This window comes from Pyrgilauda ruficollis, unplaced genomic scaffold, assembly GCF_017590135.1.
Source record: "Pyrgilauda ruficollis isolate IOZ18807 unplaced genomic scaffold, ASM1759013v1 scaffold48, whole genome shotgun sequence".
Lineage (NCBI taxonomy): Eukaryota > Metazoa > Chordata > Aves > Passeriformes > Passeridae > Pyrgilauda > Pyrgilauda ruficollis.
The window spans coordinates 3079382-3103471 of NW_024526377.1; the positions used below are offsets into that span (position 1 = coordinate 3079382).

The 24090-nt window shown below is 51.0% G+C and overlaps 2 protein-coding genes across 3 annotated transcripts; both read left to right on the plus strand.

Moving 5' to 3' along the window:
- Positions 1 to 1241: 1241 nt before the first annotated feature.
- On the plus strand, positions 1242 to 6515 carry RSPO1 (R-spondin 1). Of its 2 annotated transcripts, XM_041479281.1 has the most exons (5): positions 1242 to 1335; positions 3611 to 3802; positions 5088 to 5237; positions 5566 to 5754; positions 6364 to 6515. In XM_041479281.1, exons 1-5 carry the CDS (start codon positions 1242 to 1244, stop codon positions 6513 to 6515), a joined length of 777 nt encoding a protein of 258 aa, XP_041335215.1. The 2 variants fall into 2 exon arrangements, with proteins under 2 accessions (XP_041335215.1, XP_041335216.1); XM_041479282.1 differs by lacking the exon at positions 5566 to 5754.
- A 7022-nt stretch (positions 6516 to 13537) lies between these two features.
- GNL2 (G protein nucleolar 2) lies at positions 13538 to 23738 on the plus strand. Its single transcript, XM_041479267.1, has 16 exons — positions 13538 to 13721; positions 13809 to 13893; positions 14954 to 15048; positions 15941 to 16080; positions 17289 to 17473; positions 17736 to 17802; positions 18883 to 19041; positions 19606 to 19719; positions 19864 to 19992; positions 20313 to 20417; positions 20516 to 20674; positions 20809 to 20934; positions 21254 to 21690; positions 22295 to 22374; positions 23043 to 23143; positions 23558 to 23738. The coding sequence occupies exons 1-16, from the start codon at positions 13658 to 13660 to the stop codon at positions 23705 to 23707; spliced, it is 2196 nt and encodes a 731-aa protein (XP_041335201.1). The 5' UTR covers positions 13538 to 13657; the 3' UTR covers positions 23708 to 23738.
- Positions 23739 to 24090: the final 352 nt, after the last annotated feature.

The window sequence follows — 24090 nt, forward strand, 5'->3', positions numbered from 1 at the left end:
CCACGCTGGGTTCTCTACCCCACGCCAGGCTGTCTCTGCCCCACGTTGGGTTCTCTGCTCCATGCCAGGCTTGCTGCCCCATGCCAGACTCACTGCCCCGTGCCAGGCTCTCTGCCCTGTGCCAGGCTCTCTCCCCATGCCAGGCTCTCTCCCCCATGTTGGGCTCTCTGCCCTGTCCCAGGCTCTCTCTCCCCTGTCTCAGGCTCTCTCCCCCAATGCCAGGCTCTCTCCCCCATGCCAGGCCCTCTCCCCCCATGCCAGGCTCTCTCCCCCATGTTGGGCTCTCTGCCCTGTCCCAGGCTCTCTCTCCCCTGTCTCAGGCTCTCTCCCCCAATGCCAGGCTCTCTCCCCCATGCCAGGCTCGCTGCCCCTGGCCGGGCTGTCTCTGCCGGTGAGCCTGGGGCAGAGCAGCTCCCTGTGCAGGCAGCGCTGACCCTGCCCTGTGCTTCAGGGAACGGGAGATGGGAGGTTTGGAAATTCCCTCAGAGCAGAAAGGCAGCATTCTGGGCAGCTCGCAGAGGATCCCACCCCGTCCCCAGACAGCCCCAGCCCCGGCTGGGCACTGCAGGCTCACTCTCTGCTAGGCTTGACTACCAGCCCCAGAGGTGCCCACTTGATGGGAAACATCTTGTGTGCCTGGCACCCGCAGCAGCCATCTGCCTCTTGGGGAGGGCAGCCCAGGGGTCTGGCTCTATTTTAAACAAGTTCCAGCTCTAACTACTGTTTGCAGCACTGGCAGATGGCAAAGATGCACTGAGCATTCAGATGGGTGCTCGTTATTAGAACAGGGACTCATGGATGAGGCTGGAGCACAGTTCTCCCCACACCTCTCCGGGTGCCACTATCTGCCAGCACCCCCAGTGCACCCCATAACCCCTGTGCTCGCCCCCAGCCATTGTGGGAGCGATGCTGTCTGTCAAATTAACCTGTTCTCCTCTTCTTTTGCAGTTCCTGCCAGCGTCCCTGGGAACTGCGAGCAGCTAACGCAGCGCCGAGCCCCCGGTGGGACTAGGGCCGAGCTCCTGCACTCCGGACAGGGATGAAGGTAGAGCCATGTTACCTGCTACCTAAGCTGGCTGGCGCTGCTGTAGTTTGTGGATATGGTCCCAGCCCTGGCTCCGTGCACAGACTCTCAGCTCTGATCCCACCCGAGAGGATTTAGCGGCAGCAGAGAGCCCAGCTGTGGAGCACGCTCCCCCAACCACCCCAGGACGGAGGGGCTGCAGCGCTGGAGAGTTACTATGCAGCTTGGACTGCTTGTGGTGGTGGTTTTTCTGAGCTCGATGGATCTAACAGGCAGCAGCAAAGTGGTGAAGGGCAAGAGGCAAAGACGAAGTATGTATGAAATGCTTTTCTTCTCTACTTCCTCGCATGATGCCGTGAAGGTCGCGCTGGTGTGAATGTGTTTGCAGCACAGAGAGCTGGGCAGGGCTGTGGCGCCCCAAGAGCCTGCAGAGACCCCCCAGTCCCACTCCCCATGTGCCCTGAGCTGTCCCCTGAGGTCACAGGGGGGTCAGTTCTGCCTCCAGCCCAGAGGGTCCCTGGAGGGGCTCGTGCAGGGCAGCCAGGCAGAACTGGCACAAGAGCAGCCACAGGCGTTTGCCCTCCTTTATGTAAGCTCATGTTAGAGCTGTTTTACATTAAAACTGGTTTAAATTAAATTATAGAAAATTGATTTTATATTAAAACTGGGACTGCTGAGCCCTGGGAGAACAAGGAAAACCTGACGTCATGGCTAATGCTATAAAGAGCAATTTCCAGTGAGAGCCCAGTTTATACCTTTGCCATGGATGCAGAGCTTGGCACCAGGGCCCAGCACTGCAGGAGGGATGGGGCTGCATCCCTGGGGGTCTCTGTGGAGAGGGGCCAAGGCCCACAGTGCCAGGGGGTCCCAATCCAGACCAGGGGACCCTCCTGGCAGCTGAGAGCTGAGGACCCCTCTGCCTTCGGTGTCTTTTCCCAAGGCTGAAGCAGCCCCCACAGCCACAGGCCTCGCAATGGGGCTGGGGCAGGCAGCGGGGGCTGCCAGGCTCTTGGGTCATGGTGGGGGGACAGAGCAGCTCTTGGGTCATGGTGGGGGGACAGAGCAGCTCTTGTGTCATGGCAGGGGGACAGGGCAGCTCTTGGGTCATGGCAGGGGGACAGGGCAGTTCTTGGGTCATGGTGGGGGGACAGAGCAGCTCTTGTGTCATGGCAGGGGGACAGGGCAGCTCTTGGGTCATGGCAGGGGGACAGGGCAGTAAAATTGATTTTATATTAAAACTGGGACTGCTGAGCCCTGGGAGAACAAGGAAAACCTGACGTCATGGCTAATGCTATAAAGAGCAATTTCCAGTGAGAGCCCAGTTTATACCTTTGCCATGGATGCAGAGCTTGGCACCAGGGCCCAGCACTGCAGGAGGGATGGGGCTGCATCCCTGGGGGTCTCTGTGGAGAGGGGCCAAGGCCCACAGTGCCAGGGGGTCCCAATCCAGACCAGGGGACCCTCCTGGCAGCTGAGAGCTGAGGACCCCTCTGCCTTCGGTGTCTTTTCCCAAGGCTGAAGCAGCCCCCACAGCCACAGGCCTCGCAATGGGGCTGGGGCAGGCAGCGGGGGCTGCCAAGCTCTTGGGTCATGGTGGGGGGACAGAGCAGCTCTTGTGTCATGGCAGGGGGACAGGGCAGCTCTTGGGTCATGGCAGGGGGACAGGGCAATTCTTGGGTCATGGTGGGGGGACAGAGCAGCTCTTGGGTCATGGCAGGGGGACAGGGCAGTTCTTGGGTCATGGTGGGGGGACAGAGCAGCTCTTGGGTCATGGTGGGGGGACAGAGCAGCTCCCTCACCTCTAGTCCTGGCACTTGAACACTGTGCTGCTCTGTGCTTGCTTTTGAAGTGTAGTAAACATGGTATTTAAAAGAATACATCTTTTAAATACACAGCTTTTCTATAAACAAGGACATGGCTTGCATAATAAACTAATAAAAATAACCTGCATTCTAGTCTGCAAAGAATGCGATTGGTTTCAAAACAAGCAGCATTTTATACGATAATTAAAAGCAGAAAACTCTCAAGACATGGGATTGAGTATTTTTCTTGGACTGAATGTAGGAGCTGAGAACACATCTCTATTTTGGGGGCAGTGACACCTCCTGACTGCCAGAGAGAATTTAACATAGGCAGGGTCAGAGTGAGATCCAGCCTGGGACACAGCACGGACAGAATTAATGGAACAGTTTTGCTCCAGGGCCATGCACTCTGCTCCTCGGCATGGAGGCACTGCAGGGGAGGCAGCAGGAGGTGCTGGACCCCTTGGGCATGCCCCTGTTACTGTCTGCCCCACACGGGCACCAGGGCTGGGGGGCAGCAGGCTGGGGTGGACAGTGCTGGGCCCTGGGCACAGCTGGTGGCTGTTTCAGGGTCCTGCTCCTCAGCACAGCCACTGCTGTGACTCTTGTGCCCATTCTTGGCACAGATCTGGCTCCTGTGGCCATCCAGAGCAGTGCTGCAGTGTGCCAGTGCTGCAGGACCCTTGCTGTGCCCCAGTTGCTGCCAGTGGTGCCAGCAGTTGGGGGTCACAGCTGGTGCCTGCAGAGCCCAGCACCAACCACTGCCTCCCTCCTGCTCTTGCAGTCAGCACCGAGCTGAGTCAGGGCTGTGCCAGAGGCTGTGACCTGTGCTCTGAGTTCAACGGGTGCCTGAGGTGCTCCCCCAAACTCTTCATCCTCCTGGAGCGCAACGATATCCGACAGATTGGGATCTGCCTGCCTTCTTGTCCACTGGGATACTTCGGCCTTCGCAATACAGACATGAACAAGTGCATCAGTGAGTGTGGGGCTGGAGGGAAGGGGTGGGCAGGGTAACGTGGCCTCTGCCAGGTTTTGGGGTGTCCCCGGTGGGCTGCAATGGTCTGGATAGCTCAGTCCTGTTCAGCACAGCCTGCCCGAGCTCCCAGGCAGCTCCCAGCCACAGGCTACCTTAGCAAGCTCAGCTCTTAGGAGATTTCAGCTCTTTTAGTGATTATCAGCTCATTGAGTGATTTCAGCTCTTTGCTTGCTAAGAGCCGTGGGGAGAAGCGCTGTGTGAGGTTCCACAGGGAAGTCTTTATTGATCTTCTGCGAAGGTTCTCAGTGACAGCTCTTCTGACAAGCTGGGCAAAAGTAGCTCTTTATACCGGGTACAGGGGATTTAGGAATTGTCCAACAGTAAGGGTCAAGGGAAAGTGACCTATAGTCTTACAGAGAGATAAGCAAGGGTCTGAAAGGTGAAAGAGGGGCTTCTAAGGTCCAGCATCATGACTTGGCCTTTCCTATCTTAGGCTGCTGAACACCAGAGAGCCATTGCAGCTCCTGTGCCTGCTACAGCAGGGCTCTGCAGGGCAGCCTCTGCCCAGGTGCAGGAGGTGCTGTGGCTGTAAGGAAGGGGTGAGGCAGGGCTGAGCACGGCAGCCTAAGAGCCCTGCTCAGCACTGCACGGGCATGCTGTGGATGTGGGATCTTGCAGGACCTCTGGGCAGTTTTGTTGTATGGGTTGCCAGACTGGCAGCCTTTGGGAGGAGGGAGATCCTTTCAGGCACTTAGTGCCTCTTTTTCTGCTCTGCTGCTCGCCAGACTCAGGCGGCTCTGAGTGAAATCCTTGACTTGCATCTTGTAGCCAGAGCACCAGAAAGAGCTGGACATGGAAACACGGGATCACTCCCCTGGCAGGTCCATGCACAGCACCCTCACAGCCAGCTTTCCATCTAGCTCCCTTTCCGTGCAGCCTGTCCTGTAGCTGCAGCTGGAGCCAGGGCTGTATCCTTTGCACCGTTCCCTTTGGCTGACTGATGCTCAGCTGAACCCCAGCCCAAAACCTTCCCACCCTGCCTGATTCTGGCCTGGCAGTGGCTGCTGCTGGCTGGCTGTGAGAGCTGCAGCACAGGGCTGTCCTGCACAGGGAATGGTGCAAAGAAAACTCACTTCTGAGTGGCACAGCCAGGCCTGGCAGGATGCTCAGAGACCTGGCTGCTGCGGGACCCCTGGGTTGGCAGTGTGGAGCTCCTTGAGTCTTCTGTTCACATCGGACTACATGATGGCTTTGGTGATTTTTTTGACTTTTTTTTCCCCCCCAGAATGCAAAATTGAGAACTGTGAGTCCTGTTTCAGTCGAAACTTTTGCACAAAATGTAAGGAAGGTTTGTATTTGCACAAAGGGAGATGTTACGTCACATGCCCTGAAGGCTACGCTGCTGCCAACGGCACCATGGAGTGCAGCAGTCCTGGTAAGCAGCCCTGCACTGATGTCTGCCCGTGGGTACTGCTGCAGGGGGGTTTAGATGATGATCCAAGCCCCTCATGGTACCCATGTCGTGGGGTAGAGCCCTCTAGGAACCAGCCTGGATGGGGAGCAGCCCCTGGTGTTTGTGAGCTGTGACCCAGGGCTGCTGTGGTGTGGCAAGGAAGGGGTGCTCAGGGACTTAGGAACCTGCTGGGGAAACACAGACTGCCTTGCAGCCTAAGCGGGGAGAGATGCAGTGGTGGGCTCTGGGATGGCCTGGGCTGGCAAGGCAGGAGCAGGAGTTACAGCTGGGCTCTCTTGTTATCTGGCAGCACAATGTGAAATGAGCGAGTGGGGGCCGTGGGGGCCCTGCTCCAAGAAAAGGAAGCTCTGTGGCTTCAAGAAGGGCAATGAAGACCGAACAAGGCGGATTCTGCAGGCTCCCTCTGGGGATGTGTCTCTGTGTCCTGCAACCACGGAGGTGCGGCGCTGCACGGTGCAGAAGAACCAGTGCCCCGAAGGTGAGCAGAGCTGGGGGGCTCCCCATCCCTCCCCACACCCCAGAGAGCTCAGGCACAGTAGCCAGCCAAATGTCCAGTGCCACAAATGTGCTGTGCAGCTCCTGACTCCTCTGGAGTGCAGGGGATGCGGATGTGATGGCAGCTGGGAGAGCTGCAGGTGGAAGAGGCACAGCCCCCATGGGGTGATCCTTGGCACAGCTTGTTGTGTGCCACAGGTTCCAGCTATTTTACAGAATTCACAGAATGGCAAGGATAGAAGAGACCTCCAAGATCATCAAGTCCAACCCATGCCAAAAAACCCCATTTTATTTTCTTCCCTGGCCAGAGAGCAGCCAAGGGTGCATTCCTTTGCGCTGCTGTGATGGGAGCTCCCTACCAGAATTGCTCTGGTTTTCCCAGGAATTAGAGTCTTGAGGATGAATGGTGGTTTGGTTATCTTGTTACAGAATGGACAAGGATTGCAGCTGTGTTGAATCTTCTGAGGGGAAAGGGCTCTGAGCAGTGACTAAATGCAGAGGAATTAACCAGTGGGGCAGGACGAGGGGAACGGGGCCGACCTGTTCCCCAATACCTTGCTCCACCTCACGCTGCCCCTTTGCTTTACTGCAGGGAAAAGGAAGAAAAAGGAAGAGCAAGGAAAGCAAGACAATGGGAATAGAAATCGGAAAGACACCAAAGACACTAAGTCTGGCACCAAGAAGAGGAAGAACAGACAGAGAGGGGCCACGGTGCCCGCGACGCCCGCTAGCCCTGCCCAGTAGCTGGCCAGCGCGTCACCGGATGGCAAGACTCCATTGCTGCTATGTATATGAAAGCTTTATTGAACAGAGCACTGCTACACCATGTACACGTGTCCAGAGACAGACATATACTCCAGACTGACCCACGGACTGACAGAGGCCACACACACACGCTGAAGGAGGCTGCACACACACCCCGCCCAGGACTGTGGAGGAACGCTGCTGAGGAGTGGGAGCGCACACGGAGGCAAAGCCACAGTGTCCCCAGGGCTCTGTGGGGACACTGCAGGGAGCAGAGGTGGAGCATAAGCCAGTGAAGGACCCAGACCCCCATGGGATTGATTTCATGATCAAAGGCCTCAAATGGAGCCCAAGCACATAGCCCCAGCACAGCCCCACTCAGCCAGGGGACGAGACTGAACCCACATGGCCACTCTCCCTGACCTGGGGCCCAGACACAGAGCAGGGGCCTCTTTCTCTTCCCTCACCCCTTATTTTGTGTTTTAAGCTGTATGACTTTATCATTGCAAATACTTGTTTGTGGTAAGAGGTCAGTGGCATCTGCCCTGAATCTGCTTCAAAGAACTATTTCAAATTAAAAAAAAAAAAAAAAAAACAAAAAACCCAAAATCAAAATGACAACCAGCTTCCTGAGTGTGTGGTTCATACCTTGGCCCCTATGGAGGCTGGTGTCCCACAGGACAGAGACTCACTTGTGGAAGGGAAACTCACCAAAGCTTTAAGAAAATCCCAGGAAATGCTGCCAGCTGCAGTGCAGCCACAACTCAGCCGTCCTGCGAGAGGGACCCCAGCTGCACCCGGCTGAGCCCCGAGGAATTCCCCACTGAAGGATCCACTTAACACACAGCAGATTGAGAAAATGAGAGGTTACAACAAACCACAGGTGGCTGAAACATTGTGACTCCGCTGGGTCAGTCCCAGCTGTGGGACAATCCCGGGCTGGGGACAGCTGGGGCCGGCCACCACCTTGGCGTGTGGCAGGAGGGAGGCAGGCGGGAGGGGGGAGGCACAGCTCGGGTCCTGCAGAAGAGAAACACATTTTTGAATTGGGTAGAAACTACCTGTCTGCGTGCCACTGGCTGGAATTCCCTGGATTCTCCTGCTCTGCCAGAGCTGACACCTGAGCAGAGGAACTGGGACGAGGACTGTGCCAGCCAGACCTGGCGAGCCCTGCGTGGGTTTGCTGCCTGCTCTGCTCAGGGCAGTGTCACAGGGCGGCTCCCCCTCCCTGCCCTGGGCTTTTAAAATGTGATTTCTCTGTATAAATGCATAGAGACACATTTCATTTCTCGAGAGTTCAGCAGAAGCTCTCTGCTCCCGAGGGATGGTGCTATGGCTCACAGGGTGGATCAGGGACGTGCTGCTGGAGCTCCAATTCCCCTGGCAGGGGAAACCTCACCCCAGCCTAACCCTGGTGAATCCAATCTTGGCTGTACTCGCTTCCACACCACGCTCTGCTCTGTGGTTTGAGGGCAGAGCGAGCCAGCAGGTGTGCAGGAGAGAGCTCCCGGTCTCTCCGAGGGTCACCTGCCCACACCCACAGCCCTGCTTCTCTCCTGTGGCTCGAGGTGACCACTGAGGACTCAGCTCTGGCACAGGACACCCCAACTCCCTTCGCCCAGCCTCCCCAGGGCTGGCTCGGGGCAGGATGTGGAGGCTGCACAGTTGTTTGGGCTCCGGAGCTGTACCAAGCTCTCCGTGGCTGCTCTGCTGGCAGAAAAACCTTTCAGCCTATCGCCCACTTTGTGTTTAAGTAAACAAGAAGCTGTTACATCTTTGAAAGGGGATTCCATTTCAGCACAATGATAAACGACCAGCATACCAAGCAGGGGGAGAAAGAGTTTCTTTAAAGTCATTCTTTAAGTTGTTTACGGATCATGTTCATACGATTTCTGAAAGCTTCCCAGCTGAATGATCCAGCCTTCCTCTATTTTCTAGCCTGTGAGAGAAGTATTTTGCTCATAAGCAGAACCATTTTCCCTTCCACTTTTACCAGCACCCACCAGTCACCCGTTGGTGAAGCTCAGCTCCCTGGCTCGCTGTGCCTGCCTCCTGGAGCCACATCCCCACCGAGCTCTCAGCGAGGATTAAGGAAAAGAGAATGCATTAGGAAACTTTTCTACATCAGGCTCTGGTAATGACTTGATTCCCTACAGTAACTCCTGGCACTATTAGCACAACTATTTCAAAACTAAACTGCATGTAATAAATCACCAGAACCTATTTTAGAGAACTCTAGGGATTATTAGAAAATCTGACAAACTTCTTTCTGTTGTAGCCTTTCCCCTACTTTCTTCCTTTTTTCAGAGCAAAATGGGAAGGAAAAGGGACAAAGGCAACAGGAAGTTTAAGATGCATATTAAGAATATCCAAGATTTTTCAGTAGGGGTGATTTTAAAATTAAATTGTTTTAGAACAATTAGGAGAAAAAATAAATCCAATTTATTTTCTTTTTTTTCTGAGTCAGCTCAAGAATTGTGCTTATTCCCACTCCCAGAGAGCTGGTTCATTTATGAATTTAGGAACATTTTGCCTTTGACCAAAGTGTCTGCACACTGAGCTCCCCAGTCCAAGATGAGATGTCCTTAGCTGGGTGATGTCACCTCAACTCACACACATGTGAATGCTCTCTTTCCATGCACTAAATTACCCTGTTGTGGTGTTGTCTCCATGGCATCACTGTAAAATACATGCCTTTAAACAAATAAATCAATAAATGGGTTTGCTGAACCAGCTTCATTTGTTTATTCACTAAAACTGGAGTCAAACCCAACTGATCAAAAATGTCCACAGACACAGCGAGCCTCTCCTGAGCGCCTTCTGCCCACATGGGGAGCCAAAGAACCACATGGATCATGGCTGGAATGTCACTGCTCCAACTCCTGCACCTACTCCCAGCCTGTGCTTTGCTCAGCTCGGTGCTGGACTGGAGAAGCAGCTGCTGGATGCACAGACAGACAGACAGACAGATGCTTTGTCAGGAGCTCCACTGCAGAGGAAACAGCTTTGTTTTCCCTGCTGAACAACCTGGTGTTATTTGCTGGACAGAATTCCATTAAGTCAGAATCTGCAGGATGGTTTCTGGTCTGTTTCCTCAGATTTTGAGCAATACATCCCATGCCATGGGGGAACAAAGGGACAGCAGTAATGGACAGCTTGCAGTTGTGGGTTTGGAACTGTTTCATTTCTCTCTTATTTGCTGAGATTTGGAACCTAAAGAAGATGAATGTCACCAAACACACATTGCTTCTATCACATTCTTAACCCTCTCTGGGTAATATAAATCAGTATTTTTCATCATCTACAGTCAATTAACTGTGTGCACACACACTCCTCACACAGTAATTCACTGACTTTCCACCCCCAGAGAGTTGGAGGTAATGTATATACTCCTTAGCCCATGTTTATGTTTAAATGATTTCTCACTCAGGAGAAATCTTAGCTTTGATTAAAGGAAACAAAGTAGGATAGTGAGAAAGAGGTTATCTCCAAAACTATTGTTTGGATTACATTGTCTGAGAACACTAAAAGGGATAATTCAGATATACATTTACAAATTTTATGAAGTCAATAGACTTCACAAAGAGACATGGTAGGCATCACATTTAAAAAATCTATATTAAAAGTACAGAAATACCAGTATATTTAATCAGTCACCATCAATAAATCACCCTGATGGCATTTATGTACATGGTAATACATCACACCAACTGAATGCCAAACCAGAGTTTGGATGGAGCTGCTTGCTGGAATTTCCAGGATTTTTGAAGAACAGGAAAAGAGAGGCAGCCAGGTAGGTGGTATATTGTAATTTCCAGCCTGAGGGAAAATTCTGGTTTAGAGGCACTGACAGGGCCACAGAGGAGCCCAGCCCATAAGGCCAGAAGTTACTTTTCCTGACTGACAAATCAAACCAGGGGAAACATTCCTCTTTAGCTGCTTTATCTCCCAGAGCACGGGTGCCTGCTGGATCTGCAGTGCTGGCAGATGTTCCCAGGGTGAAGCCCAGGGCTCTGCAGCCCAGCTCTGAGCCCCCACAGGCTCCCAGGGCTGCACCCCGCTGCCACAGCTCAGCCTGGGCTCTCAAAGCCCTCTTACACCTTTCTGCCTTTTTTCTTGACTTCACTTTTCTCCTCCCTCCCGAGTTCCTCTGTTGTTCCAGTCACCATTTTGGGAACTCCATATTCAAAGCAACAGTTCAGGATCACTTTGTCTTTCCTGTCACACCTGGAACCTTTTGCCAAGGAGCCCTCCCTCCTGCTCCTGAGTCCCTGGGAAGCCATGGCTGAGGAACTGAGCTGTGCTGATAAACTGCCTACAAGATCTTCTGCTGTGATTTTGAAGATGAGCTACAAAATCCACTTGTGCTCTGCAGGGAAGTGCTGCAATAGAGGGAGATGGCTGAGGCTGCTTTATCCTGTAAATGAAACAGGGGAGCTCAGTGCCACACTGAAAAAGGGCTGCAAATGCAAGTCTGGTCTTGTCCTGAACTCTTGGAAATCTACTTTTCCTTCATTTAATTGACAAAATCTGTAGATCATACGAGGAAGACAGTGCCTGCCAAAAATCCAACATCACTAGTTTTTAATAATACAATGGGAATAACCCCTCAGAACATATGTAATTATGGGAATGAGTCATTCCGATGGCATCATGTAACCACATTCACTGGGATTTGACAAAGATGAGGCCACATAAAACTCAAAATTATTTCATTTCAGCCCTGGTCAGGCAGAGGAGCTGAGGCCACGTAGCAGAGGCGATGGACAACGATCTGTGACCCTGTTGTCCAGGCTGGTTGTGGCCAGGACATGAACGTGGCCAGGACAGAATGAGAAAAAGCTAAATATTGAAATGGGAGGATGTATCAACAGCAAAGGAAAAGCTGTGAGTCATGGAGCAACAAAACATCAGTTTAGTGGAGCAAAATATCTGACTTGCACGTTATCAGATACACAATAAGCAGCTGCAGCCTCAGGGATGCTGCAAGTTCAACTGCTGGCCCCAGTGCAGGAATTTGGGTCAGGGGATGTGTGAGAGGTGCCAGTTTGAAAGCAGGTCCCACATGTTATCAGTAGGATCTTTTCTTATGACACAAATCCAGGCTCATAGCCCACCCCAAGGGCTGGGTAAGGGGTCTGAGCCCTCCCACCAACGCTGCCAACCTGGGAATTCAGTACCCAACTCCGGGGCATCCCCAAGACAAGCTCTCCCTGCCACAGCCTCCTGCCCAAAGCCGGCTGGGTCTGTTCCCTCACAGAAAGAGACGGCGACTTCCTGGCTGCTCCCCAAGATCTCTTGCTAACAATAAAGAGGGAGTTTTCTTAAGGGAAAGGAAGAAAGAGTTGGGGACAGCAGAGCAAAAGTATTACTCAACTATTTAGTCTAAAATTTTGAAAATCAAAAGGCTCTTCTGACAGATTGATATCGACTCTAATAGAAAACACACTTGTCCCGGGAAAACTCTTCTGCATGAGCCTCGAGTCTGATAGCTTAAACAATTATCTACAATTTGGAATTGATTTTTTATAGCCACATCAATGTGCACTTTTTCAATGCCCAAGGCACAGATAATTCTATTAAGAGAAAAACCAGAACGTGTAGGCTTAAGCCAAACAGCCTCCAACTCCAGACTCAGTCTTACAAAACATGTCCCAAGGCCTGACTCATCGTGGCTCCCTTGTACAGCAGGGACTCTACACCTCACAGCAAAACGCTGAAAATCATTAGAAGAACAAAATCCCAGCAGCTCTGTTATTGTTCTGGGTTTAAAGGAGCATTAGCAGCACCAGAAGGACATTGCACTGGCTGGGAACGCTCTGCTGCTAATAAGTGTTTGGGAAGGATGGGCCAGAGCTGTGTTTTGGGCAAGTATTCCCCAAGGTGCTGAGCTTGGCCCTGGCCCAAGCTCTGCTATCAATTAACACTGTTTGAGTTCAGCTTTGTTCATTTCCCCTAGGTGAGGAGCTTTCAAACTGCTGTTACAATCTGGCAGTAACAGGAATGTGGCCTTTGGACGCAGACCTTGCACAGATTTCATCTGTTAACGCACCATCCACGCAATTCTTTACCCGCACACAAAAACACGCAGTGTTGTTATTGCTAATTTTTAAAATTCTTTGCCAGTAACCCAGAAAGAGCAGCCCCGTGTGCCTGTAAACACCCACCAGCACTGCCTTGTGCTCGACTGTCTGCTGCAGCGGTGTCCCTCTGACTGTCCCTGTGTCCCTCTGGCTGTCCTTGTGTCCCTCTGGCTGTCCCAGTGCCCCTCTGACTGTCCCAGTGCCCCTCTGGCTGTCCCAGTGCCCCTCTGGCTGTCCCTGTGTCCCACAAACAGCCCCAGTGTCCCTCTGGCTGTCCCTGTGTCCCTTTGGCTGTCCCAGTGCCCCTCTGACTGTCCTTGTGTCCCTCTGGCTGTCCCAGTGTCCCACAAACAGCCCCAGTGCCCTTCTGGCAGCCCCAGTGCCCCTCTGGCTGTCCCTGTGTCCCTCTTACTGCTCCAGTGTCCCACGAGCAGCCCCAGTGTCCCTTTGGCTGTCCCAGTGTCCCACAAACAGTCCCAGTGCCCCACAAGCAGCCGCAGTGTCCCTCTGACTGTCCCAGTGTCCCACCAGCTACCCCAGTGTCCCACCAGCCGCCCCCATCCATCAGCGAGACGCAGGGAGCGTTCCTGCCGCTCTCCCGAACGATTCCCATGATGTGTCACTGCACAAACAGCACTTCCCAAACAATGGGGGCTCCCGTGCCAGCGCCCCCGCCGGGCCTTCCAACGACCCCGCGGCCCCGGGCCGGACCCGGCCAGACCGCGGCGCTCCGGGCGGGCACCGCCACTCCGGAGACGGGCAGGGGCACGGAGCGCAGTGACACGGAGCGCAGGGGCACGAGGGGGACACCAAGGGACACCAAGGGACCCCGAGGCCGGGCAGGCCGAGCCCGCGCGTTGCCGTGGCAACCGGGCCCGGAGGTGCCGACTGCGCCTGCTCCGCCGCGCGCGCCGCCGCGCTGTAGCTCCCGGAAGTGCGTCAGGCGCTGCTGCGCGCCGGAAGTGCCGTGCGCGTGTCCGAGCGCTCCGGGCCTGTCCCGATACCGGCACTCACACCCACACCGATACCGGCACCGGCACCGGCACCCACACCGGCACCATGGTGAAGCCGCGCTACAAGGGCCGCTGCTCCATCAACCCCTCCCGCGCCAGCACCAACCCCGGTACGGGCGGGGCCGCGGGCCGGGCGGGCTGGAGCGCAGCGGGCCGAACCGAACCGAACCGGGGCTGATGTTCTCTTGTCTCCGCAGATCGCGTCGGGGGCGAGGGAGGGAACAACATGCGGGACCGAGCGACCATCCGGCGGCTCAACATGTACCGGCAGAAGGAGCGCAGGTGAGCCCGGCCGCGTTCCCGGTGCCGGCCGGGCAGGGCCGCGCCACGGACAGGCCACAGAACGCCTCGGTGCTGGTGCTGGGAAGGAAAGATACGTTATTTAATAAAAGTTCTCGTTTTCCAATAGGAAATTACCTCAAACAATTATTTTGGGCTATTGGTAGCTCTTTTGTCATATGGAAACTTTCTAAGTTGCTCTGTGGTGGGCTCTGTAACCCTGTGAGTTGGGGAGCCTGAGCCTGATCCCAGGCCTGATTCCAATCCTGAGCCTGATCCCAGGCTTGATCCTGATCCTGATCCCAAGCCTGATCCCAAGCTTCATCCTGAGCCTGATCCCAGGCCTGATCCTGAGCCTAATCCAGAGCCTGATACCAGGCTTGATCCTGATCCTGAGCTCTCAGCAGTCCAGCAATGCATCAGGGATGCAGCTGGGAAAGACTTGATGCATCTGCTGGAGAGACCCAAACCACCCAGAATTCCTGAATTTCCCAGAGCAGCACAGCTCAAAAGCTCCCCCAAAACCCCTGAAGAGCCTCAGCTCCCCTCAGCATCTCCACAGAGATCCATGGCAGGGGAGCAGCACCCCTGTGTCTGTGCCATGGCACTTCTCAGAGCCCTGTTTCACATCAGCTTGTTTGGTTTCTTTTGCCAAATTCAAATTTCCAAATTTCCCACTCTTTGGAGAGCAGACAGGGAGGAGGGATTTTGAGATTGCTGAGTTCAAACCAGGTCTCATCTTGCAGATCTGTGTGGGTGAGTCCTGCGGAGCTGGTTAAAAGGCTTTGTGAGAGAGCACAGTGGGATTTGCCAGAAAGCAGCACTGGTGCCTTTTGCAGCTGCAGGGAGGGTCTGGCCAGGCTGGAGTGAGACCAGGGGCTGTGACTGCCATGGCTGCACTCAGGGTTGGGCTAACTCACCCCATGGAGGGCACAGCAGCATCCACCACTGCAGGGGAAGGGCCCCTCTGCATTTTGTGCCTCTGCTTCTGGCCTGGCACACACAAGGGCTGGAGGGTCAGTGCTGCCCTGTGTGCACTGACATGGCTTCATTTGTCCCTTAGGAACAAACGTGGCAAAGTGATCAAACCTCTGCAGTTTCAGTCAACTGTGGCACCAGGCACTGTTGCAAGAGTGGAACCAAATATCAAATGGTTTGGTGAGTTTTGTCCAACTTCCAGACTCAGCAAGCTTCAAAATTATTGAACTTAGTGTGTTGCAAGGTGTTTGTTTCAGAATGGTGGTCTGAGAGCTGTGTGGGAAGGTGAAGGGCCCCTGCTGCTGTTGATGCCTTGTGGGGCTACCTAAAAACAGAGGCCAGACAACGTTAAGGCAGTAAAAAGCAATTCTATTTATTGAAGGCCTTCAGGGACATTTAGGGCAGACAAAGCCCCCAAGGGGCTGCACCCAAAATGGACAATGGGTCACAGGTTTCACACTTTTATAAGTTTGGGCCATTTGCACATTGGGGGTTCATCTTCCAATTCCAGCTTCAGCTAATGAAGTCATTGACCCCAAGTTTGCTCCCCCAACTCACTTTTGTTTCCATCTCTCAGGGCCTGAGGCAGTGAGGTGTCCTTGATTGCCAGGCCTGGAGAGGAATTGTTGTGTCTGCCCAAAATGGGAAAGCAGCAGCTCACACTGTGTGTGGAGTTTGGAGTTATGCACTAAAGAACTGCAGGATTACAAATATATGAAAAATACAAAAGGCAAAATCCTAAGGCATCATTGTCACCCCTTGCCTGTACCTGTGCTTTGGGGCTTTGTTTTCCACACACTCCCCTAAGGGTGGTTATTTTGGCTCCTCTTTTTTCCCCCAAGGTTTGCCCATGTGTATGCCTGTTAAGTGTCCTAGAGATACTTACAAAATTTCCTATAAATGGTGGGAAAGAAAGGGATTGGCTGCTTATTTGGGCTTGGTCTCAAGTAAAACCCTTTGGGTTTTCACTGGTGTTTTGTTCCTAGATGGAAAGTTCATGTTTTATTAGTTCCCCAGTTGGAGCAGTTGAGATCAGGAATGGCCAGGTGTGATGTTTGTTTCTCACCCTCAGGAAATACTCGTGTGATCAAGCAATCATCCCTCCAGAAATTCCAGGAGGAGATGGAGACTGTGATGAAGGATCCTTACAGGGTGATCATGAAGCAGAAGAAGCTGCCCATGTCCCTGTTCTACGACAGGATCAAACCTCATGTGGGTATCACTGACTGTGCACTGTGTGCACTCCTGGCAACAGCTGAGCTGTCCCTGCTCAGGCTGGGAAATACTGGCTTCTGGAAGGGCAGCTGTAGTGGATTCCTTGGGGAAGGATGGTTCTGATCTCCTGTGGCCATCAAGTGTAGGGGCAAAGATTATTTAATAAAAATCCTCATTTTCCAATAGGAAATTACCCCAAAAATTCTTCTCTGTGAGGGTGGCAGGCCCTGGCACAGGGTGCCCAGAGCAGCTGTGGCTGCCCCTGGATCCCTGGCAGTGCCCAAGGCCAGGCTGGACAGGGCTGGAGCACCTGGCACAGTGGGAGGTGTCCCTGCCATGGCAGGGGTGGCACTGGATGGGCCTTAGGGTCCTTTCCAGCCCAAAGCCTTCTGTGATAGGTTCTGATGCTGTCCTGTTATGATCTGATGTCTGATAGGTTTGTGTGCCAGCTGAAGTTCTGATGCCTCTGACAGCTCCTGGGCCTTTCCTGAGGCTGCTGCACCCTGCAGACACTCACATGATGAATTTGAACTGCAACACATGTGTTTTATCCTGTCTCAGAAATTCTTGTCCACTCAGCCTTCATTTCTAGTACATCAAGTTGTAGTTAATGCCATTTTTTTGAGGGTGTCTAAACAATTATTTTGGGCTATTGGTAGCTCTTTTGTCATATGGAAACTTTGTAAGTTCATGTCATAAGAATGTTATTTAAATTAGGGAAAAGGTTGTGTTAAAACATGCATTACAAAAACAAATTGCTGCTTTCAGCCATGGATTGATTGCTGTTCCAAGACAAGCTGGCTTTCATTGCAAGCTTTAAAATCTAGTTTTGATTGTAATTATGCCTGACAAAAATCTGAGAATTTGGCGAGATTTGTGCTCTTGTTAGAAAAACAAGCAATGATCAAAGATAGCAGCTGAATTTTCATCACGGTGGCTGTAATTGCATTTGACACCATTTATGGTGGAAGAACTGAAGCATGGTTCGTTGGCAAGTGCAGAGTGTTTTGTTGGTTATTAAGTATCCACTCTTGTGTTTCTCAAAGCTTGAGCTGGAAAACTCAAACATTGTTAAGGAAGTGTCTGTCACTTGTTAGAGGCTGCCAGGGCTGTGTTGAACTTGGGGCTCCTTCCTGTGTGTCACGAGACATGGGAAAAAATAGTGCTTGGAGTTTGTTTTTTTTTACCAACCTGTTTTTCCTCAGACCTCCAGAGTTCACATTCTTGACACAGAAACATTTGAAACAACGTTTGGCCCCAAATCACAAAGGAAAAGACCAACTCTGTCTGCAAGTGATGTGCAGTCTCTGGTGGAGAATGCTGAGGCCTCGTCAGAATCTTATGACCAGGGCAAGGACCGAGACCTGGTGACAGAGGACACTGGTGTAAGGTGACTGGAAAGGAAAAATGATTCCTTGTATACATGTATGAAAAGCCAGCCTTGTTTTTAAAGAAGGATCTGGTACCTCCATCAATGCTGTTACTTGTGTAAGGAGGAAGGAAAAGGAGATTAGCTGAATGTGGGATTTTGGCTAAATACCAACTGTTACTTGGGCTTTGTCCCCTCTTTTGTTTGTAAATGGCTTAAGAGAAGAGAAAAAGATCCTGATCCTGTATCTGTGGTTGCTGATGTTTCTGGTGATGTCTTCTAGGGATGAAGCACAAGAGGAGATCTTTAAAAAAGGACAGTCCAAAAGAATCTGGGGTGAGCTCTACAAGGTAAATGGCACTTGGAGTTTGCAGCAGTCACATCTGTCAGCCTTTACGCAGTTAGGGGCTTCAGCAGAGCATTGAGATCCTGTACAGCAGCAATGAGAAAAACAAAAAGAGTAGATTTTAATTTCTAAATCTGTGCCTGACTGAGCTTGATTCTTGAGCTCTTGTCCTACAGGAACAAACATTGTTAAGATACATGATCCAGAAGGGGACTGGCAGAGTGAAGGTGTAAGTTTCTCTTGGATTCCTGTGTCTTCACCACAAGTAAAAGAGTCATGTTCCCTTAAGTTTCTTTAGGCTGAAAACATCTGGCATGTGGATGGGGTCATCTTGGGAGAGCTCTGACCCTCAATTCTCCATGAGCCACCATGGCTGCCAGAGAAATGGAGACGGAGTGAATCGGGGTGGTATGAGCAGTTTGTGTGTTCTCAGTGACTCTTAGGTGTGAAATTGCTTGACTTTTTGCTCTGAATTTCTGAATGTAGCTTGAAACCTTTTCATTTGGAACTAAAAGCACTGAGAATGGTTGAGCAAAACAGATTTCAGTAAGAGGCTGCCAAAACTGCAGGAAAAAGCTGTGAAACAAATTCACTTGGCTTGAAACAAGTCATAAAATGACAGCTCCCTGCTGTAGTTGCTTCATGGACTAACAGCAGGTTCCTGCTTGGTTGTGTGTTTCATATTGGTCCAGAAAACATCCTTTGTACCCTGATCCATTATGAAATGGTAGAAGGGAGTTGTTGCTGAATGGAGGATGAGCACTGGGGGTTTGTGTGCTGCAGCACTTTAGTTTTCCCATTTGGGTGTAGTGTTTTCTTTCCCTGGTGCATAAGAACAGGTAAAAGTCATTCAGCTGTCCAGGCTGAATTTGGAGGGGATTTAGGAGAGGAGGGAGTAGAGCATCCATGGATGTTAGTCTGAGCTTCACTATCTGTGGGGAACTAGCAGTTTGTGAAGGCTGCAAGGTTTTTAAATTAATGATGTAGTTTCAAATATGACTAATTTTCATTTGGGAGGTACAGATATCTTGCTTTCTGCAAAATCCATTACTTATGTGTATTTTTTTTTTTTTTTATTTTTCAGGTGATTGACTCATCAGATGTTGTTGTTCAAGTTCTTGATGCCCGAGATCCCATGGGCACTCGCTCTCCTCATGTGGAATCCTACCTTAAAAAGGAGAAGAAGTGGAAACATCTCATTTTTGTCCTGAACAAATGTGATCTCATTCCTACCTGGGCCACTGTAAGCACAGTCCTGCCTGTTACTCTTCTTCTGTGGACCTTCTTTGTTCCTGTTGTGGCTGTGCTGCAGCTCTGTGCCAGTCCCCATGCTGCTCTGGAAGGGCGTACTGCAGCTGGGGCGCTGGGAGTTCTCTGCTTGCCTGCAGTAAAAGTAACAATTACCATGTAAATCTGTCCAAGTTTGGCCATGTTGAGCAACACACGCCAGCCACAAATTCCCTACTTCCTCTGTCTGGATTTAACAGTTCAGCTGTTGTCTCCAGAGTGTGCTAAATGTTAGTCTGCCTAGGATCCATATCCACCCCAGCTGGTTTGCTTTATGTCATTAAACTAATGAGTTTTAGCTAGCAGTGAAGGCGTTTTTGGGAAATTGTTTGTCTTTAATACAAACAATACTCAGGGCTTTTAGCTGTTGGGCTGGGGAAGTGCTTCAAAGGTTCTTCCCTAGCAGTGTTCATGGCCAGTTGCAGTTGTGAGCCCAGTGCAGATGCTGTGTCCTCCTCTCTGAGCTCACAGTGTCACTGTCCAGCCCCAGTCTCTAACCCAGTCCCCTTTGCCTCTCCAGAAGCGCTGGGTTGCTGTCCTTTCCCAGGAGTATCCAACACTGGCTTTCCATGCCAGCCTCACAAACCCATTCGGCAAAGGTGCTTTCATACAGCTCCTAAGGCAGTTTGGAAAGGTACAAAACAATTTTGGGGATCTGTGGTTGGTTTGGGGGTTACTGTGTGTGGTCTTTTGCTTTGTTAGTGTTCGGGGTTCAGAACTGAAGTGGTAATTCTGTCCCTCACTCCAAGATATAAAAGGATCTGTTATTTCTCACCAGTTACACTCTGACAAGAAGCAGATCAGTGTGGGATTCATTGGTTACCCCAACGTTGGCAAGAGCTCAGTGATCAATACCCTACGCTCCAAGAAGGTCTGCAGCGTGGCCCCCATTGCAGGGGAAACAAAGGTAGGAACACCCCAGTGTTAAAGATACAAATGTGGTCATGTGAAATCAGCCTGCTGACCTTGTCAGGTTCTGCACTGACCTGCACAGGTTGTGTGACCCTGAGGAGGGGCTCATGGACAGTCCCTGCTCTGAGGCAGCATTCCCCAGTTCCCACACTGTCATACTGCAGGGCTGTGATGGGAAGCTCAGCTGCCCTCGCTCCCTGTCTGTGCTCTCCTGATCCAAATGCTGGGTTAGGCTTTGTTTCTCTGACTCTGGTCTTCAGAAATGAAGCAAGGCCTGTGTGCAGGTGCTGATGGGGAGCTGCTGATCTCTTCCAGGTGTGGCAGTACATCACCTTGATGCGGCGGATCTTTCTCATCGACTGCCCCGGGGTGGTTTATCCATCAGGAGACTCAGAGACAGACATTGTGCTGAAGGGAGTGGTATGTGTCTGCACTGGGTGCTGGAAGGCTTTGCTTGTTGGCACTGTGATGGTCTCAGAGGGTTGATCCTCTGCTGATCCTCTGCTGTGGTTTTTCAGGTTCAAGTTGAGAAGATTAAGAGCCCTGAAGACCATATTGGTGCTGTGCTGGAAAGAGCCAAAGCAGAGTACATCAGGAAGACATACAAAATTGATTGCTGGACGGATACAGAAGACTTCCTTGAGAAACTTGCTGCTAGGACTGGAAAACTGCTAAAGGTGTGCCATCTTCCTGTATTTGAGGGCTGGAAGAGCCCGTGGCCTGTTCTGAACATGGGAAATGTTTCTGTTGCTCACGGGGCATGGGGGGGCTGTGTGCCAAACATGGACATAAACTGTTCTGTTTTTCTCAGGGTGGTGAGCCTGACTTGCAGACTGTGAGCAAGATGGTTCTCAATGACTGGCAGAGGGGCAGAATCCCTTACTTTGTGATGCCACCATTTGCAGAACCAGATCAACCAGGTCAGCCAGGTCCCCAGGTAAGAATGTGATGCTTGTGCCTCCTCTTTCCACATACTTGATTTTCCTGATGGTGTTCACTGCTGCTTTTCCCAGAGTGCCATGGACCTTGGGCAGTGCATGTCCCGGGCTCTGCCCAAGCATGGTCCTTCAGGTGACACCTGAGTTTGGTGAGGACCAGGTAGCAGTGCTCTTTACAGAGATGTCTGAGTCATTACTACCAGAAATGTCAGAAATCATGTTGTTATCTTAGGCTTTTTCTAACAACAGAAAATGGAAGTTGATCCTGGAGATAGTGGCACAGACTTTGGGGATAATACATCTTGCTCTTCCTTGCAGCCTCCTGTGTTGGAAGCAGCTGTGACATCCAGCCAAGATAACACTGAGGAGAATGCCTCTGAGTTGGTGGCACCAGGTGTGGAGCCAGCAGAAGAGGGGAACAACACAAACACCGAAATCAGCCAGCTCATGTCCCACATTCGGCAGAACTTCGGCAGGATTAACGTGGCACCTCAGTTCTCAGAAGAAGACCTGGTTCCTGTGGATGTGCCAGGTTTTGATGACACAGACGATGATTCATCTGGAGAGGAGGAGCAGGAGGAAGAGGAGGAAGAGGAGAATGAGGAACATCAGGATCCAGGAGAGGAGGAATTGCAGGTGGCTGCACCAGGTGTCCAGGAGAGCTCTAAAGCAGTTCTTAAGGCTTTGGAGGACAAGATTGCAAAATACAGAAAGTTCTTGGATAAAGCCAAGGCCAAGAGATTCTCAGCAATAAGGTACCTGAATCTGCCCAATACATTGCAGGGGGGAAAGGGTTGATGAGGCTCTGCTGTAGATTGACTCCATTTCTGACTTGCTTGACACACATAAGTTGCCACAGCTTATCTGGCTTAGCTATAAGGGTTGGGAATTGGGTCAAGTAGCAGTTTGTTTTTGAAAGATTATTCCAAGAGCTGCTATTTACCAGCAAATTAAAAATGTTCTCACTTTTGGAAAGCTGCCTCTTAAACTATGGATTAGAGTTAGCATTATCTGGGTTATGTGGGCAGCAGTACTGCATCCTTGGATCTCCTTATGTTGGGTAATCCCAATGGATATGCCTGTGCAGTGAATCCTGGCCCATACAGCAGGTCCAGTTTTAGCAAAGCTCACCCACCAGCCTTGTGAGGAGAGAGATTTCAAGGTTTAAGTGCTACATTTTCTCTCTCATATAGCACACAAGCACAGTAACTCCAGCAGCAAGGGTATTGCAATATCTTGCTGCAAAAACTGGCTTTGATGCTGACAGGGGACTGGGATCTGCTGGAGTCTGATGGCTTCTCAGAGGTGGTCACTGTTTGTGTAACAACAATCTTTTATTGCTGGTTTTATCTTCCATAGAATCCCCAAGAGACTGAGTGACACAGTGTTTGCAAAATACATGCAGAAGGATGAAGAACCCAAAGAAACTGAAGACAGAGGTAAAACAAGATTAGTAGATGTTCTTAATCTACATTTGGAAATCCTATGAGCCAGAGGGAAAAAAATAGCATTAAGGGGAGAAGCATCCACTGGATCCTGCATGCAAGATCTTTTCCCCTAAAACTACTTAAATCTCCCTTTAGCTGTCCCAAGGGCTGCTGCTCACCTGGTGTAGCCTTCCTGTGGAACAGCTGTGTGTGTGATGGGAGATGTCCCTCTCAGTGAGGGAAGATCCAGAGAAGGCAAGTTTTGTGTTCCAGCAGCCTGGGCTCCTGGCAGGCTGCAGCCAGAGCAGCCCTGGGTGTTATAGGAAGGAGTGGATGGGGTTTGGGATGTTATAAAAGCAGAGATACTTCAGGCTATAGGTTTTTATTAAGGCTTCAATTGTTTGAGTAAAGGCACAATCAGGTGGGAGAGCCCTGTCCTGACAGGACTGTGGAATTCTGGACTTGGATGGGGCTAGAGCAACCTGCTTCTCGAGGGCAGTTTTCACAGTAATAGCTGTGATTCCCTTGTGAGGAACATTCATGTTGTTTTGGTAGAAGTTCTTAAATACAGCCAAGGGAATGTGTTGCTCAAGGCGTTGAAATGGTGACCTCAGCCTGAAGGTCTTTAAACTAATGACTGCTCTGGAAGATACCAAGTGTGTGATCTCTGCTGTTTGCAGGCAGCATAGAGAAGAAAAGAAAGAAGAAGGAAGAAGAGGAAAATGATGATGATGATGACCAGTTGGGTAAACAGCCTTGTAAGAAGCTGACATCCAAAGAAGTAAGTGTGCTTTCCTGTGGTACAGCTGAGCCGGGAAATAAGCTGGCTTTTTTATCCTTGGCAGTATCACTAAAGAGCCTGTTGTCACCAAAGAGCTTTGAGACTTGGGCATGAGCAGAAGGGGAATGAAAACTGAATTCTGTTATGAATGTTCTGTGACAGATTCTGTCACCCCCCTCTTACCTGACTGTGCACACCAGATTGAATCTTGTATCTTGCTGCAAACACTGAAGCAGAGCTTACTCTCGTAAGACCAGGGAGGGTGGGTTCTGTATAGAGTCACATCAGTAACATTTTGTTTGAAATTATTTATTTTACTTAACGTGTGTGGAATGCAAAGTGAACACCATTGGAGAGTTGCAGACACTGAGGCTCTGGATGCTGGGGATTTGCTAATGTGTTTTGTGTTTGCAGAGGAGACGAGCCGAGAGGCAGCAGCGCTCCAAGAAAGTCGGAGTCCGGTATTATGAAACTCACAACGTGAAAAATAAGAATAAGAACAAGAAAAAAACTGGCTTGGAGGGACAAAGATCAAAGCAGAAAAAATACAAACATAAGCAATAGCTGCTTATTCTATTAAATTTTACATAAAACAGCTCTAGTATGCGGTGGCTTTTTTTACTATAAAACTTGCGGTTCCTGTTCAAAGCCCAGTGTGACCGGTCTGTCCTGGCCCCAGGAGCAGCATCTCTCTCTTTGTTTCTGCATCATCTGAAAGTTCTTTGTGCAGTTGGAGCTGATGGTATTTCCACATCGCTGTCCCAGGCCAGCAAACACTGCAGTAGTAGCCAAACAGCTATTCCAGTGTTGCTCAGTGGTGGGGTTTGGGTGGGTTTGTTCTGGAAACTGGCTTTATGGGGTTTTCACATGATTACAGGGAATTCTCTTTCCCTTGTTCACCTTCTGTGTAACCAGCTGCTCACAGAGGTACCTCAAGCAGGGATTTA

Bases quoted from the DNA above. Each gene is read 5' to 3' on its own strand.
- RSPO1 (XM_041479281.1), top strand. From the start codon at position 1,242: ATGCAGCTTGGACTGCTTGTGGTGGTGGTTTTTCTGAGCTCGATGGAT. The intron at 3,803-5,087 runs GTGAGTGTGGGG...TTTCCCCCCCAG, and splicing joins AGACATGAACAAGTGCATCA to AATGCAAAATTGAGAACTGT. The intron at 5,755-6,363 runs GTGAGCAGAGCT...GCTTTACTGCAG, and splicing joins GAAGAACCAGTGCCCCGAAG to GGAAAAGGAAGAAAAAGGAA.
- GNL2 (XM_041479267.1), top strand. From the start codon at position 13,658: ATGGTGAAGCCGCGCTACAAGGGCCGCTGCTCCATCAACCCCTCCCGC. The intron at 15,049-15,940 runs GTGAGTTTTGTC...TCTCACCCTCAG, and splicing joins ACCAAATATCAAATGGTTTG to GAAATACTCGTGTGATCAAG. The intron at 17,803-18,882 runs GTAAATGGCACT...TTTATTTTTCAG, and splicing joins TCTGGGGTGAGCTCTACAAG to GTGATTGACTCATCAGATGT.